This window comes from Macaca nemestrina, chromosome 18 (assembly GCF_043159975.1).
Source record: "Macaca nemestrina isolate mMacNem1 chromosome 18, mMacNem.hap1, whole genome shotgun sequence".
Lineage (NCBI taxonomy): Eukaryota > Metazoa > Chordata > Mammalia > Primates > Cercopithecidae > Macaca > Macaca nemestrina.
This window is the reverse complement of record NC_092142.1, coordinates 790,408-805,709: the sequence shown is the minus strand read 5'-3', so window position 1 is coordinate 805,709 and position 15,302 is coordinate 790,408. Positions and strand designations below refer to the sequence as shown.

Here is a 15,302-nt window from a genome sequence, read left to right as displayed (position 1 = left end):
GGCGGAAGTGCCCGGGGCGACGGTGGCGGAGACCGGCCGGGCCATGGGCGCCGGGGGCAGAGGCGGCAGCGGCCGCGGAGGCGGCAGAGGCTGCCCGGGCGGCGGCGGGGGCTGGCGGCGCGGGACGCGGGCCGGGTAGCGCTGGGCCGAGCGCGGAGCCATGGGCCGGGCTGGCACCGGGACCGGGGGCGAGGCAGTGGCCGCGGTGGTGGCGGGGCCGCTACTGCTGCTGCTGCTCGCCCGGCCCCCGCCTGCCTCCGCCCGCGACAGCGGGAAAAGCGGTGAGCGGGGGGCGCGGGCGCCATCGGGGGAGTGGGGCTGGGGCCGCGGGCGGGGCGGGATTGTGACTCACCCCCGGCGCACCTGTGCGCTCATCTGGCGCCGGCGCGGGGCTGGGGTCCCCGCCGCGGGTTGGGGGCTCAGGGTGGCCCTTTGCGGCGCTTCGTGTCCGAGGGGTCGAGGCGGGCGGGACCCCGCTCTTCCTCCTGGTTTCCCTGAACTGGGTTGGGCCACATCGGCCCCTGGAGCGTCCTCTCCTCTCCCTCCTCCCTCCAGAGCGCTCGGGGCCGGCGTGCCCGGCGCACTCGGCGCGGGGAAGTTGAGGGGCCCAGGGGACTGCCCGGGACTCCAGATGGGAGGAGTGTCTGGGCCGTGAACTCACCGGCCCCGTCCGGCCTGGGAGAGGGGCAGAGCCAGGAGAAAGTTGTTAGACACTGGAGCGGGGCCCGTGGGCGTCATGGCTCCAGCCCTTCCACAGCGACCACCAGCCCTGGTACAGCCACTTCCCACCGCCCGCCCGGCTTCTGGGAGGAGGGACTGAGGAAAGGGCGCCCCTCTCCCCTCTTGTTTGGAAACTTTGCATTTCTGTTCCCTGAGGGTCGCCGTCCCTGACTGAGGTCCAAGGAGCCGGCTGGACCAGGGAGAAGGTGTTGCCCTTCCAAGGTCTGTACAGGGTAGGGACGTGTGTGTGGAGACCGCCAGGCCTTGGCCACCCGGAGATGCTGAGGACTTGCCCTGGCCTCTGTGGCCTGGAACTCGCTCGAAGGGTCGTGTCCTTGCCGGCTGGCTGGAAGGGCCCACACGTCCCCAGTCACTCGGGTGCCCAGGTTCCCTGCAGCTGATCCGGTGCTGTTCCCTGACTTCTCGGCCCCCAGCCTCTCCCCCGCCCCTGAAATATTGCTCCTTTGAGCTCCTGTTTCTTCTGGGGGCTGTGCCTCCTGCTTTCTGAGCTTGGCACAGCTAGAGATGAAAAGCAGTTTTCCCCGAGGACGGTGCCCGGGATTAAATTGCTCCATGGCTGGGCGCAAAGCTCACACCTGTAATCCCAGCACTTTGGGAGGCTGAGGTGGGTGGATCACCTGAGGTCGGGGGTTCGAGACCAGCCTGACCAACATGGAGAAACCCCATCCCTACTAAAAATACAAAAATTAGCTGGGTGTGGTGGCCGGCGCCTGTAATCTCAGCTACTCAGGAGGCTGAGGTAGGAGCATCCCTTGAACCCAGGAGGCGGAGGTTGTGGTGAGCTGAGGTCGCTCCATTGCACTCCAGCCTGGACGAAAGAGCGAGACTCCGTCTGAAAAAAAAAAAAAAGAAAAAAAGAAAAAAAAATCACCTGGGTGTGGTAATGTGAGCCTGTGGTTCCAGTTACATGGGAGGCTGAGGCTACCATGAGCCGTGTACATGGCACTGTACTCTAGCCTGGGTGACAGAATGAGACCCTCAAAAAAACCAAAACCTTATTCCTTAGGAAACTGGCAAAGGAAATTCTCCTGTTCCAGAACTCAGGCCTGGTGAGGGGTCCCTGGGAGATGGAACACCTGGGTGTGGGCAGTGTAGAGGCCTGATGGGCTGGCTCAGCCTCTCATTCCTCCCAGCCTACTGTGGAGTAATTTCTCTGTGGCATCTGTGGGTGGTCAGGGTCTCCCATGGGTGCGTGTCCTGGTTTGGAGGATATGGGTCAGGGGTCTTCACTCAGGTTCCCAGGACAGGGACAGGGACTTGCATTCCCACCTTCCTCACCCGGCCCTGTGTCCGTGGAGGGGCTGTGGGGCAGGCAGGGGGGGTGTGTGGCTGGCCCTCCTCACCCTGTGGTCACCTCGGGCTCAGAGCACCGCTAACAGCCTGGTAGCGTGGGCGATTTGGGCAGGGAGCTTGGGCTACAGAGCCCTGGGAGAGGCCCTGAGGGCCTGTGAGCCCTGGGAGTCGGGAACTGGGTGTTAGGACAACCTTGAACAGATCTCTTATCTCTGTGCACCTGCTGAAACTTCACAGCCACCAGCTGGGTTCTAGGCGCCCTCAGGCTGGCGCTCCAGGGCCAGAGGGGCTGAGGGCTTTGCCCCAGCAGGCCCAGGGGCTGTGTGCTGCTGGTGGCCTCCCCTGCCTGTCCCCACAGAGGCCGGCTCTCTCCAGGACACCGTGGCCCCCGGGGCTTGAGTTTCCTCTGCCCACATTATCAGGCCACAGCCTGGTGGGTGGGACCTGGTGGCCAGCAGACACCTGGAAAGCCTGGAGTGCGTCGTGGGTGGAGCCTGCCCCTGCCCCTGCCCAGCCCCCAGGCCAGGCTCCCCTGGAGCTTGGCCTGGCTTTTCCGACAGGCTGCTGTTGGCAGGTATATCATTTCTTCGGGTGCCTCTATGGGAGGGTCACCAGGCTGGCAGGAGAGCCTGCTGCTCACCTGTCTTCCTCCTCAGGAGGGGCCTGGGCCTGGGCCTGAGCCAGCCACTCTCCAGTGAGACCTAGGCAGGGTTCCTGAGTGCAGGATGGGGAACTGCAGTGGGGAACTGCAGCGGAGGGGAGGATGCCACACCCTGCTGTGTCCACTGTGCATTTCCTCGTGAAGCCTTTGTCATTAATTAACCTCAGAGGGAGGGGCCCCCAAAGGGACGTGCCCTCCACCCTGACCTACCCAGGAGAAGGCTGGGACCCAGGGAGGGAAGGATGCCCAAGGTCACAAGGGCACGAGGTCGGAACTGGCACGGGGGCTGGGGGTGAGAGCCTGTGAGTCCTCGCCTGGGGCCATGAGCAGGATGTCTCCCACGGGCCCTTCTCCATCCCCGCACCAGGCATGGGCGCATTCCCTGAGGACAGTTAGGAGCCTTGCCCGCTTGGAATGCAGGGGGCAGCTGTCCGCTTGTTCTCATGGCTGGCCAGGCTTCTGGCCTGGGTCCCTCCCGCACGCGGGGTCTCCCTCTGGGTAAGGGGGAATTTGGGCTCTGGTCTGGCTGTGTCCGAAGACATCATAGCCCAAGCAGGCAGCCAACCCATCCAGAGATGGGGGATGTGGAAGGCTGAGAGGAGGTGGGAGGGCCATGCCTTGGCCTTGGTAGCCAGGGCATCTGTGATAAGGGGCGGGGGCTCCTTCCTGACACCTGCTGGGTCCTTCAGCTTCAACCTGGGTTGGCCGTGGGGAGTGGGGTCTTCTAAGGTTGGAGGCAGTTAGGGTGGCGACGGGTGCTGAGGTGCCCTGGGACTTGTTTGGAAGCTGCTGCAGTGAGATGGCAGCTGTGAAAAGACCCAGATGCCAGGAGGGTGGGATGTAGGTCATTTGGGGAGGGATGGCAGAGGACTGGCTGAGGGGCCAGAGGGTGGCCGTGACCTTTACCAAGGTCAGAGTTGGTGTGCCAAGGGCTGCAGGTGGGTCCCCTGGGGCTTCCAGCCCTTTCCTTCTGGGGACCTCATCCTCCCCATCTGCGGCCCTGGAGGAGGGCTCCCAGCCTGGCTGACACCTCCTTCTCCTCACAGAGGTGGGGCTGGTGTCCGAGCACTTCTCGCAGGCCCCGCAGAGGCTGTCCTTCTACAGCTGGTACGGCAGTGCCAGGCTCTTCCGCTTCCGCGTGCCCCCGGACACTGTGCTTCTGCGCTGGCTGCTGCAGGTCTCCCGGGAGGGCGGCACCGCCTGCACCGACGCAGAGATCACCGTGTAGGTGGCCGCCCGCCTGCCTGCCCACCCCCCGCGCCTGGCCAAGCCCTGTGCCTGAGCCCTGTGCTGCCCTCCCGTCTCCAGGCACTTCCGTTCCGGCGCTCCTCCCGTCATCAACCCACTGGGCACCAGCTTCCCAGATGACACCTCGGTGCAGCCCTCCTTCCAGGTCAGGGTGCCACTGAGCGCTGCACCGCTAAGCAATGCCTCTGTCAACGTTTCCCACCCAGCCCCCGGGGACTGGTTCGTGGCCGCCCACCTGCCCCCGTCATCCCAGAAGATCGAGTTGAAGGTGAGAGGGGCTGCCCTCCGGGATGGAGGCAGAGAACCTCGCGGCGATGGCCAGTCCCTGCCGTTCACCTCTTTGGGGTGGTCCTTGCTCTAGGCTCCACGCTGCATTCTGGGGCCAGCCCTGCTCCCTGCATGCCTGGGGTTTCTGGTGGGACCCTGCCCTCATGCCTGCATTCTCTGACACCACCCCTGCCCACACCTGTTCTCTCCCTAGGGCTTGGCTCCCACCTGTGCCTACGTCTTCCAGCCTGACCTGCTGGTCACACGGGTGGTCGAGATTTCAGTCATGGAGCCGGATGTGCCCCTTCCACACACTCTCCTCTCCCACCCCAGCTACCTCAAGTGAGCGGGGCCTGGTGGGGCAGCCCAGCTCTGGCCTCCGGCCCCACCTCAGATTTGGTGGAGTGGGTGCGAGAGCCTGGCCCTGAGCCCTGGGGGTGGGCTGGGAAGTAGTCCAGATGCCTGGCCTCCTTGGGTCCCCACGAGGTGGGCTGAGGAATGGCAGAGCCTGAGCCAGCTGTGTCCCCTTGCTGCAGGGTCTTTGTCCCCGATTACACGCGGGAGCTTCTGCTGGAGCTGCGGGACTGTGTGTCCAGCGGGAGCCTGGGTTGCCCTGTGCGTCTCACCGTGGGCCCGGTCACCCTGCCTAGCAACTTCCAGAAGGTGCTCACCTGCACCAGTGCCCCCTGGCCCTGTCGCCTGCTGCTGCCCTCACCGCCCTGGGACCGGTGGCTGCAAGTGACAGCTGAGAGCCTGGTGGGGCCCCTCGGGACAGTGACTTTCAGTGCTGTAGCTGCCCTCACAGGTGGGCCGCACAAGGGCTGGAGGGATGGCCCTGCCCCTCCCCAGATCCCTAGACATTCCTCCAACCAAACCCCTTGTCCTCTCGGCAGCTTGCAGGCCACAGAGTGTAACCATCCAGCCCCTTCTGCAGAGCAGCCAAAACCAGAGCTTCAATGCCTCCACTGGTCTGCCCTCCCTGAGCCCCGGCCACCAGTATCTGGGCAGGAGTGGCAGCGTGGACCGCAGCCCCTTCTGCCTCATAAACTACCCAGTCATGCGGGAGGACTTGGACGTGGTGTCCGTGCACTTCCAGCTCCTGGACAGGGTCTCGGTGAGGGTGTGTCCAAACACACCGTCCATGATGCGACTGCGCCTGAACACCGGCATGGACAGCGGGGGCTCCCTCACCATCTCCCTGCGGGCCAACAAGGTACCTGCTGTCTGCAAGCGGCCTGTGGCCTGGGCTCGGGCAGGGCGTCGGGTGGCCCCTGCAGGGCCTCCTCATTTACCTTGGCACTGGGACAGGCAACACAGTGACACCAGCAGGCATGGGCCAGGACAGGGGCCCATGTTGGGGGCGCCTACCCTGCTGGGCAGCCTTGCTCCTGTCAGCAGGGCCCAGGGTAGCTAGGGTCAGAGGTGGGGTGGAGGCAGGATGTCCCAGGGCCCGGGGAGGAAGGGTCCCGGTGGGCCCTGGGCCTGCAGGAGTCTCAGAGAAAGGCACCAGCACTGACCGGGCACAATGACTCACACCTGTAATCCCAGCACTTTGGGAGGCCAAGGCGGACAGATCACGAGGTCAGGAGATTGAGACCATCCTGACTAACACAGTGAAATCCTATCTCTAGTAAAAATACAAAAATATCAGCTGGGCGTGGTGGTGGGCACCTGTAGTCCCAGCTACTCAGGAGGCTGAGGCAGGAGAATGGTGTGAACCTGGGAGGCGGAGCTTGCAGTGAGCCGAGATCGCGCCACTGCACTCCAGCCTGGGTGACAGAGCGAGACTCCGTCTCAGAAAAAAAAAGGCACCAGCACCAGGCTGAGCTGGCATGTGGGGCGGATGACCCCACTGTGGCCAGGGGCTGCTGGGGCCGAGCCGGCACTGCCTCCCTTTTCAGACAGAGATGCGGAATGAGACCGTCATAGTGGCCTGTGTGAACGCTGCCTCACCCTTCCTTGGCTTCAACAGTTCGCTCAACTGCACCACAGGTATGATGGGCAGGCGTCACCATCAGCGTGGCCCCTGCCAGCTCCCGACCCGGCCTCCTCTGATGGGGCCCTCTGGCTCCCCTGCAGCCTTCTTCCAGGGCTACCCCTTGTCTCTGAGCGCCTGGTCTCTCAGGGCCAACCTCATCATCCCCTACCCAGAGACAGACAACTGGTACCTCTCTCTACAGCTCATGTGTCCTGAGAACGCTGAGTAAGTAAATCTAGGGCAGGGACGGGGGTCAGGCACCCTGTCATTTCACTCAGGATCACAGGCGGGCTGCCTGAGGTTGGCATTCTGAGTGACCCAGCTAGAGGGGTGCTTCTTCCAGGGCTACTGAAAGCTGGGGGCCTCAATGCTGGGTTCTCATGTCCGTCAGCCTCTTGGGTGTGCTGGTGGCAGCTGGGCTGTCAGACCACTGCACCAGCTTTCCTGTGGCCCCTTCCTCAAAGGGAGTGTGAGCAGGCTGTGGTCCATGTGGAGACCACCTTGTACCTGGTGCCCTGTCTGAACGATTGTGGACCCTACGGCCAGTGCCTCCTGCTCCGCAGACATAGCTACCTGTATGCCGGCTGCAGCTGCAAGGCAGGTGAGGGCCAGGGCCCCGCCCGCCCCGAGACGCTGCTGCTCTTGGCTTCCAGTGCTGTGCCATGCCTCTCCCCTGGGGAAGCGCCACAAGGGGCTGGAGAGAGACCCCTGCAAAGCAATGCAGGGGCAAAGCCTCCTCCCCACTCCCCTGTTCCCCACCAACAATCTGTCTGCCTGGCACAGGCACCAGGTATCCCCGCGGGTGATACTGCCTCCTGACCTCGGCCCCGCCCACTGTGCCTACCCAGCTTGCCCCTGGGTGATGAAGGGGCTTCTCTGCAGGGTCCTGGGTGAGGGGTGGGCCCTGAGTTTCAGCAGTGCCCCCAGCCTCCGCCGTGGGTTTTGTGCCCCCAGGCTGGCGTGGGTGGAGCTGCACGGACAACAGCACAGCCCAGACGGTGGCCCAGCAGAGGGCAGCCGCACTGCTGCTCACGCTCAGCAACCTCATGTTCCTGGCCCCCATCACCGTCTCAGTGCAGCGATTCTTCCTGGTTGAGGCCTCCGTCTACGCCTACACCATGTTCTTCTCCACGGTAGGCTGCCCTCCTGCAGGGACTTGGGGTGGGAGGGCGGGATGGCGCTCACGGAGCCTCTCCACAGTTCTACCACGCCTGCGACCAGCCCGGGGAGGCGGTGCTGTGTATCCTCAACTACGACACGCTGCAGTACTGCGACTTCCTGGGCTCCGGGGCAGCCATCTGGGTCACCATCCTGTGCATGGCGCGGCTCAAGGCAGTCCTGAAATACGTGAGTGGCCCTCGACGTGGGGTGTGGGCTCTGGGGGAGCAGGGCCCCCAAGTGCAGCCTGCAAAAGGCAGTACCGTGGGAGAGGCCGGACCTGGCGTTGGGCACAGCCCCTGGAAACCTCACATCTCGCCCGAGCACGGTGGCTCTGGTGGCTCACACCTGTAATCACACCTGTAATCCCAACACCTGGGGGAGGATCCCATTAGGCCAGGGGTTCAAGAGCAGCCTGGGCTGTACAAAAAATCGAAACGTTAGGTGAGCATAGTGGGTGCATGCCTGTGGTCCCGGCCACTCGGGAGACTAAGGTGGGAAGATCGCTTGATCCCAGGCGTTGGAGGTGTTGGAGTGAACCGAGGTCACGGCACTGCACTCCAGCCTGGGTGACAAAAGAAAAGAAAGCTCATGTCTTCTGTGATGCCACACGGAGATGCGGGTCTGAGACCTGCAGGCAGTTGTGAGGGGGCAATGCCAGCTGTTTGGAGGATGCCAGGAAGGAAGGTGGTAGGCAGGGGAGGCCAGGCCCCCTACCCTCGAGAAGCCCCTACCCATGCTCCCTGGGTCCTTGGTGCCAAGGATGCTTTGGGGACTCTGTGGCAGCTGGCCCTGGCATGGGGAGACTCGTGCCCTAGGTTTGTGAGCTGCATGCTCTGCCCTCCTGTCTGCTCTGGGAACTACATGCTGGGTGCTGCCCCAAGGGGGTACCCATGGGAGCCCCACAGCCAGGGCAGGGGGAGGCTGGGAAACACCAGGGTCCTGCAGGGCTGAGTGCAGGGCCTGAACCTGCAGATAGGCAGAGAACTGTAGGTTGTGGGCAGAAGTGTCTGATGGAGACTGGGGGGTAGGAGCCCCTCCCTATGGAACAGTGGGCGGGAGACTGAAGCCACCCTGATGGGGGATTCCTGGAAACCCAGGGGTACAGAGGGCTAGTGAGTGTGTGGGTGCAGAGCTGCCATATGTGGCTGTCCAGTTTGACCACCCTCTAGTCCCCCAGAGGTGCCCGCCTGGCCACATTCACCTGTGGATGCAATGCAGAAGCTGAAGGAGGGGCGTGTCCCTGCCGGCTGGCAGAGCTGGTCAGAGGCTGGCAGAGCTGGTCAGAGGGTGGCAGCAGCTCCGAGGGGGCAGGCAGAGGTGCTGCGGGGCCCTGGGGTACACTTGCTCCTGCTGGGCCTTCAGCCCTCAGAGGTGTCCCTGCAGTCATCCCTGTGTCTTGCCCAGGTGCTGTTTCTTCTGGGCACACTGGTCATCGCCATGTCCTTGCAGCTGGACCGCAGGGGCATCTGGAACATGCTGGGGCCCTGCCTCTTTGCCTTCGTGATCATGGCCTCCATGTGGGTAAGGAGCCGGGCTGGCTGGCACTGCTGCCCAGATGCTCGCAGAAGAGAGCCTGGCCCCTTGCTCTGGCCACGTTCCCGGTCTTGCTCCAACCAGTGAATGCCCGTATCTGCTGGGGGTTGCCATGGCACCCACGGAGGCCCAGCATGGCTGTGTCCCTGAGGCCTGGGCCTGAGGACCAGTGGCCTTGTGCCCTTGAGCCCCCTTGAAGCAGCCCACCCTTGTCGTTCTGCTGCCCAGACCTGGGCAGGCCCCCAGTAACCGCTGTTTCCGGGCCCTGGGAGCTGCGGCTGCACTGATGCCTGCGTGGCTGTTTTCTCTAGACTTACCGCTGCGGGCACCGGCGCCAGTGCTACCCCACCTCGTGGCAGCGCTGGGCCTTCTACCTCCTGCCCGGCATCTCCATGGCGTCCGTGGGCGTTGCCATCTATACCTCCATGATGACCAGCGACAACTACTATTACACCCACAGCATCTGGCACGTCCTGCTGGCCGGGAGCGCAGCCTTGCTGCTGCCGCCACCTGATGAGCACGCTGAGCCCTGGGCCTGCTCGCAGAAATTCCCCTGCCACTATCAGATCTGTAAGAACGATCGGGAGGAACTGTACACGGTGACATGACACCAGCCTGGGGACAGCTGCTGCTCTGATGACCTCTTCAGCCAGGAGCTGCATCGAGGGGGGGGAACCTGGTTCAGTCCTGGACAGATTGATTTCCAGCTGAATAAAATTGGCCTGGGTACCCTCTCACTTCCTCCTGCTGAGGAGAGGGCCACCCCCCCTCACACGCACCTCTCCCCGCCAGCTGCCTGCTGGCTGCAGTGGCCCCTGGGGCCTGGGCTTGGTTACCTGGAGACCACAGGTGCCTGTGCGAGGATGGGGCTGTGTGCTCTACTGGCCTGAGGGTGGCTAGAGATGGGGTGAAGGACTCCCTATGGTCCTGTTCCCTGGTGAGGCTGTGGTAAGAGACCCATGGAGCCCAGGAACCCTGAGCCCACCACTGGAGCTGGGAGCTGTGAACTCCGAGACCCCTGCTCCTGGCCCCTATGTGGCCCTGATGCCAGCCTGCCTGAGGCATGGAGGATCCCCCTCTGCTGCTGTGGTCATCATAGGGACTGGAGACCAAGGTCTCCACCAAAGCTGATGGGCTCTGGGGATGCAGGCTTCCGCCCCGCCCTTCCCTTTTTCTTGGCTCTGGAGCCTTGGGTCCCTGAGAAGAGTCTCCTGGGACTGGTGTGCTCTGCTGCTCTGGGGATTTGGCCCACAAGGAACCCCTACCCAGCCCAGTCCACCCACCCCAGCGTTCCTGGGCCTCCCTCTGGGAGCTTTCTCTGGGTCCCAGGAGCTGTGGTTGTGTCTGCCCCCTGCACTGGGCTGTCTGTGCCCTGCGGGTGTTCAGGAGACTGGGCTGTCTCTGCTCCTCATGCAAGCCTTGTGGGGGAAGCAATGACTAGGAGCAGCACCTGGCCCCTCCCTGAGGCCTGTGAGTGTTGGATCCACCCTGGGGAAGTGGGCGGCTGAGACCCGGGTGGGGTCCTCCTACACTTGGCTCTGGGGGCTTCCTTTCTGGGTCTTGTCCGGGGTGTGGCTTTCCTGAGGGTCTTACCTCCCCCAGCCACCCTGCCTTTGACCACCAAAGCAATCTCTAAGCTTATAAAAGAGAAATATGTATATATGGGGTGTTTTGGAGTAAAAGGAAATTCTAAGACATTAAGACATATTTTTATGTAGATCTGATTTATCTGTGATTGGTGAATTTAATATTTCAAACTAAACGAGTTTTTACATTTTTTCTGCGCTCGTTCCCTGGTAGGGTAAGCGGGCCCCGGGAGAACAACCCCCGCCCCGCCCGCGTCGCCCTTTTGCGGAAACGCCTGGGCCGCACATTGCCAACGGTGCCTTGAGCTGCTGCTGCTGTCTCTGCAGGGTGTTTTTTACGGTCCCTAAAGGGGGCGGAACGAGGGGTAGACGGATGGCCTTTGCAGCCAGTCAGCGGTGGGAGGAGGTCCAGGCGCGGCGGACCGGCTTCCGGTTCCGGTGGGGCGCCGGGTTTAGAGCTCTGAAAGGTGGGCGCGGGCTGGTGGGGTGCGGCGGGGGGACCGCGGCAGAAGGGGAGGGGCAGGTGGGTGCGGGGCGGGGGTAGGAGGTGAGAGCCCGGGGGCAGGAGTAGGAGGTGAGAGTGGAGGCAGGGGTAGGAGGTGAGAACCGGGGGCCGGGGTAGGGGTAGGGGGTGAGAGCCGACGGCCGGAGTAGGGGTGGGGGGTGAGAGCCGGGGGCCGGGGTAGCGGGTAGGGGGTGAGAGCCGGGGGCCGGAGTAGGGGTAGGGGGTGAGAGCCGGGGGCCGGGGTAGGGGGTAGGGGTAGGAGGTCAGAGCCCGGGGGTCAGGGTAGGAGCCCGGGGCCGGGGTAGGGGGTAGGTGGTGAAAACCGGGGGCCGGGCCAGGCTGCAGGTGACTGCGAGCCCTCACGTCCCGCCAGGCCCGCGATGCCTCTACACAAGTATCCCGTGTGGCTCTGGAAGCGGCTGCGGCTGCGAGAGGGCATCTGTGCCCGCCTGCCTGGCCACTACCTGCGCTCCCTGGAGGAGGAGCGGACGCCCACTCCCGTGCACTATAGGCCTCATGGGGTCAAGTTCAAGATCAACCCCAAGAACGGGCAGCGGGAGCGTGTGGAGGACGTGCCTATCCCCATCTACTTTCCCCCCGAGTCCCAGCGGGGGTTGTGGGGCGGCGAGGGCTGGATCCTGGGCCAAAGATACGCCAACGACGACAAGGTGGGTCGGCAGGCGGGCTTCAGGGGCTCCTCCCAGGGCTTGGCTGTGCGGAACGCCCGGGGTACCTGGAGAGATGTGGATGGGCTCTGGGGATTACAGCCTGGCGGAGACACAGCTCCAGCAAAGGGGCATGCAGAGCAAGAACCGCAGTTCTGGCAAACAGGACTGATAAACTAGGGGTGAGGTGGGGTGATTCAGGCCGGGGAGCAACCAGAGGCCGTGGGGAGTCGGGGTAACGTTAGGATGAGGAGGAGCAGAGCAGGTCCGGGAGGCGAGCAGAGCTTCGAGGCTGCTTATGATGGACTTCCTGGCGGGACTGCTGAAGCCTCTGGGGAGACTTGTGTCACCTCCAGCCTGGAATGTGACGACCTGTAAACTGTGGGGTTGCACATGTTTCTGAAACACATCCAGCAACCATGTGACAAGGGCGGGAACGCCCAGCTTGCTGGGGAGCAGCTGACTTCTGGGTACACAGCCAGGACCAGCGGTTGGGCTAGGGCAGCAGTGGGCTGGGGGCCGGCCCACTCAGCTCCAAGTCCCCAGTCTGACAGCTGTGGGTCTGTGATGGAGTCTCCCAGGGGAGGGTGAGGGCAGTTGCCCTGGGTCCCCCTTGGTCTGTAGGAGGAAGCAGCAGTACTCACAGAGGCTCTGTTGCACCCTCAGCTCTCCAAGAGGCTGAAGAAGGTGTGGAAGCCACAGCTGTTTGAGCGAGAGCTCTACAGTGAGATCCTGGACAAGAAGTTCACGGTGACCGTGACCATGCGGACCCTGGACCTCATCGATGAGGCTTACGGGTTCGACTTTTACATCCTCAAGGCAAGCGGGGTGGGGCGAGTCAGTGCACAGCAGGGTCTGGGATGGGCCAGTCAGACTCAAGGGAGCCCCAGGTCAGCATCACACCGGGGCGCGCTGGCATCTGTGCAGGAGAATCACTGGGAAAGCGTGAATGGGGCCGTGCCCCTTTCTGGCCAGCGCCTGTGGGGTCTCCTGCCTGCAGGAGAGGCCGTTGCTCTGTGGGTGGCTGACTTTCCGGTGGGACCTGAGTGAGCACAGCTGATCCCTTCCCTGCTCTTGGACTTGCTTCTGTTCTGATCCCACCCCCGTGGGATCAGGCGGCCCCACCTGGGCCTTCTCTGTCCTGTCCTGGGACCACCAGCGGCTAGAGAGGAGCCGGGTGGGTTGGCTGGAAGGGTAGGCGGGGCCCTGCCACCAGCACCTGGCCCCATGTGAGCCTCCTGCCAGACCCCGAAGGAAGACCTGTGCTCAAAGTTCGGGATGGACCTGAAGCGAGGGATGCTGCTGCGGCTTGCCCGGCAGGACCCCCAGCTGCACCCCGAGGACCCCGAGCGGCGGGCGGCCATCTACGACAAATACAAGGTGAGGGTTTCCATCCCGCTCCCTGCCCCTGGGGCCTCCTGGCTCGGCCCTGGGCCTCACCACCCTTTCCATCTCTGTCTGCCTAGGAATTTGCCATCCCAGAGGAGGAGGCAGAGTGGGTGGGCCTCACACTGGAGGAGGCCATTGAGAAGCAGAGACTTCTGGAGGAAAAGGTGAGGGTGTGAGCACCGCTGCCTGCCCAGGGCCTGGTGTGCGGGGTCTGGGAGTGTGCTGCCTTGGAGAGAGCCTGCATGAGGGGCTGCTGCACTGGGTGGGCTAGGGGAGGAGCTGCTGCTCTGCATTGCCCCCACAGAGGAGCATGGCCCGCTCCCTCCCCTCCAAGTCCCCACCCTGTCCTGCCACAGGACCCTCAGTAGGAGGATTGGGTTCCTGCACCAAGGGTTTGCTCGGCCACCAGCATCCCAGGGTCTGGAGCCTGTGGTAGCTGTCGGGACCGGGAGCCCCTGATGGCATGGCAGTTGGCTGCCCCCATTCCCTCTGTTTATCCACAACCACAGGGATGGGACAGGGGCAGGTGTGTGCCTCCAGTGTCCCCAAGGGAGGGGGTTTCTCATCTCACTGACAGGGCTCTGCCCTCCAGGGCCTCTCATGCCCCAGTTCCTCTGGGCGGCAGCTGCTGGTCCCATCCCCACCAGAACTCCAGCTGCCTTGGACTTCCCTGGCCTCACCATGAGCCCCTCTTCCCTTTAGGACCCTGTACCCCTGTTCAAGATCTACGTGGCGGAGCTGATCCAGCGGCTGCAGCAGCAGGCACTGTCAGAGCCGGTGGTGGTGCAGAAGACAGCCAGTGGCCAGTGACCACACAGCTCCTCCGTGCCTGACCGCCAGGCCCAGCCTTCCCTGCCAGGCCCTTTGCTCCGAGGACACAGATCCTGGGGAGCTGTGAGGGCCACTCGTGGGCAGTGAGTGGATCCTGGTTTTGTGTGCTGCCCATGTACCTTCCAGCCTGGGGCCAGCTTGGCAGGGATCCCCAGGAGGCCTGGGGCCACCCAGTTCCTCGCAGGCGGGGGCCCCCATGCTCGGGGCAGTGCTGCTTGTGCCCGTGGGGCCGGGAGCGAGTAAAGTCTGGGCCAGGCTGTGTGTGTGCGTCTTTGCTTTGAGGACCGGCGTTCTCTTTGGGGACCCTGATCCTGTCACCCCTGCCCCTGCTGTCCCTGAGACCTTGGATGAGCCGTGGGCATTGACTCTGGCTGCCTGTCCCCAGCTGAGCTGCAGAGAGCGAGGTTTGATTCTGTGTTTTGTGGTTTTTTTGTTTTTTTTTTTGAGACGGAGTCTTGCTCTGTCACCCACACTGGAGTGCAGTGGCGCAATTTCAACTCACTGCAACCTCCGCCTCCTGGGTTCAAGTAAGTGATTCTCCTGTCTCAGCCTCCTGAGTAGCTGGGATTACAGGTGCCCACCACCACGCCCAGCTAATTTTTGTATTTTTAGTAGGCGTGGGGTTTCACCGTGTTGGTCAAGTCTTGAACTCCTGATCTTGTGATCCGCCTACCTCGGCCTGTCACCATTTTTTTTTTTTTTTTTTTTTTTTTTTTTTTTTTTTTTTGAGACGGAGTCTCGCTCTGCCGCCCAGGCTGGAGTGCAGTGGCCGGATCTCAGCTCACTGCAAGCTCCGCCTCCCGGGTTCACGCCATTCTCCTGCCTCAGCCTCCCGAGTAGCTGGGACTACAGGCGCCCGCCACCTCGCCCGGCTAGTTTTTTGTATTTTTTAGTAGAGACGGGGTTTCACCGGGTTAGCCAGGATGGTCTCGATCTCCTGACCTTGTGATCCACCCGTCTCGGCCTCCCAAAGTGCTGGGATTACAGGCTTGAGCCACCGCGCCCGGCCTTTATTTTTTTTTTTTGAGACGGAGTCTAGCTCTGTTGCCCAGGCTGGAGTGCAGTGGCCGGATCTCAGCTCACTGCAAGCCCCGCCTCCCGGGTTCACGCCATTCTCCTGCCTCAGCCTCCCGAGTAGCTGGGAGTACAGGCGCCCGCCACCTCGCCCGGCTAATTTTTTTTTTTTTTTGTATTAGTAGAGACGGGGTTTCACCGTGTTAGCCAGGATGGTCTCGACCTCCTGAACTCGTGATCCGCCCGTCTCGGCCTCCCAAAGTGCTGGGATTACAGGCTTGAGCCACCGCGCCCGGCCTTTTTTTTTTTTTTTTTGAGATGGAGTCTCGCTCTGCCGCCCAGGTTGGAGTGCAGTGGCCGGATCTCAGCTCACTGCAAGCTCCGCCTCCCGGGTTTACGCCATTCTCCGGCCTCAGCCTCCCGAGTAGCT

The 15,302-nt window shown here is 63.0% G+C and overlaps 2 protein-coding genes across 7 annotated transcripts; both read left to right on the top strand.

Moving 5' to 3' along the window:
* Nucleotides 1–8: 8 nt before the first annotated feature.
* On the top strand, nt 9–10,659 carry PGAP6 (post-GPI attachment to proteins 6). Of its 5 annotated transcripts, none has more exons than XM_024794140.2 (14): nt 9–281; nt 877–942; nt 3,742–3,919; nt 4,004–4,211; nt 4,425–4,552; nt 4,747–5,015; nt 5,104–5,423; nt 6,112–6,202; nt 6,290–6,413; nt 6,653–6,789; nt 7,143–7,321; nt 7,389–7,535; nt 8,799–8,870; nt 9,194–10,659. In XM_024794140.2, exons 1-14 carry the CDS (start codon nt 161–163, stop codon nt 9,488–9,490), a joined length of 2,337 nt encoding a protein of 778 aa, XP_024649908.2. In that variant the 5' UTR covers nt 9–160; the 3' UTR covers nt 9,491–10,659. The 5 variants fall into 5 exon arrangements, with proteins under 5 accessions (XP_024649908.2, XP_024649907.2, XP_011746837.2 ...); XM_024794139.2 differs by having other exon boundaries at nt 10–281; nt 8,754–8,870; XM_011748538.3 differs by lacking the exon at nt 9–281 and adding an exon at nt 507–772 and having other exon boundaries at nt 8,754–8,870.
* Nucleotides 10,660–10,805: 146 nt separating this feature from the next.
* On the top strand, nt 10,806–14,119 carry LOC105485917 (mitochondrial ribosomal protein L28). 2 transcript variants are annotated; one of them, XM_011748539.2, is made up of 6 exons: nt 10,806–10,935; nt 11,347–11,641; nt 12,305–12,457; nt 12,884–13,018; nt 13,105–13,191; nt 13,730–14,119. In XM_011748539.2, the coding sequence occupies exons 2-6, from the start codon at nt 11,354–11,356 to the stop codon at nt 13,835–13,837; spliced, it is 771 nt and encodes a 256-aa protein (XP_011746841.1). In that variant the 5' UTR covers nt 10,806–10,935; nt 11,347–11,353; the 3' UTR covers nt 13,838–14,119. The 2 variants fall into 2 exon arrangements, with proteins under 2 accessions (XP_011746841.1, XP_011746842.1); XM_011748540.3 differs by lacking the exon at nt 10,806–10,935 and adding an exon at nt 10,977–11,067.
* The last annotated feature ends 1,183 nt before the right edge of the window (nt 14,120–15,302 follow it).

Bases quoted from the DNA above. Each gene is read 5' to 3' on its own strand.
- LOC105485917 (XM_011748539.2), top strand. From the start codon at position 11,354: ATGCCTCTACACAAGTATCCCGTGTGGCTCTGGAAGCGGCTGCGGCTG. The intron at 12,458-12,883 runs GCAAGCGGGGTG...GCCTCCTGCCAG, and splicing joins TCGACTTTTACATCCTCAAG to ACCCCGAAGGAAGACCTGTG. The intron at 13,019-13,104 runs GTGAGGGTTTCC...CTGTCTGCCTAG, and splicing joins CCATCTACGACAAATACAAG to GAATTTGCCATCCCAGAGGA.
- PGAP6 (XM_024794139.2), top strand. From the start codon at position 161: ATGGGCCGGGCTGGCACCGGGACCGGGGGCGAGGCAGTGGCCGCGGTG. The intron at 6,414-6,652 runs GTAAGTAAATCT...CCTTCCTCAAAG, and splicing joins ATGTGTCCTGAGAACGCTGA to GGAGTGTGAGCAGGCTGTGG. The intron at 7,322-7,388 runs GTAGGCTGCCCT...GCCTCTCCACAG, and splicing joins ACACCATGTTCTTCTCCACG to TTCTACCACGCCTGCGACCA.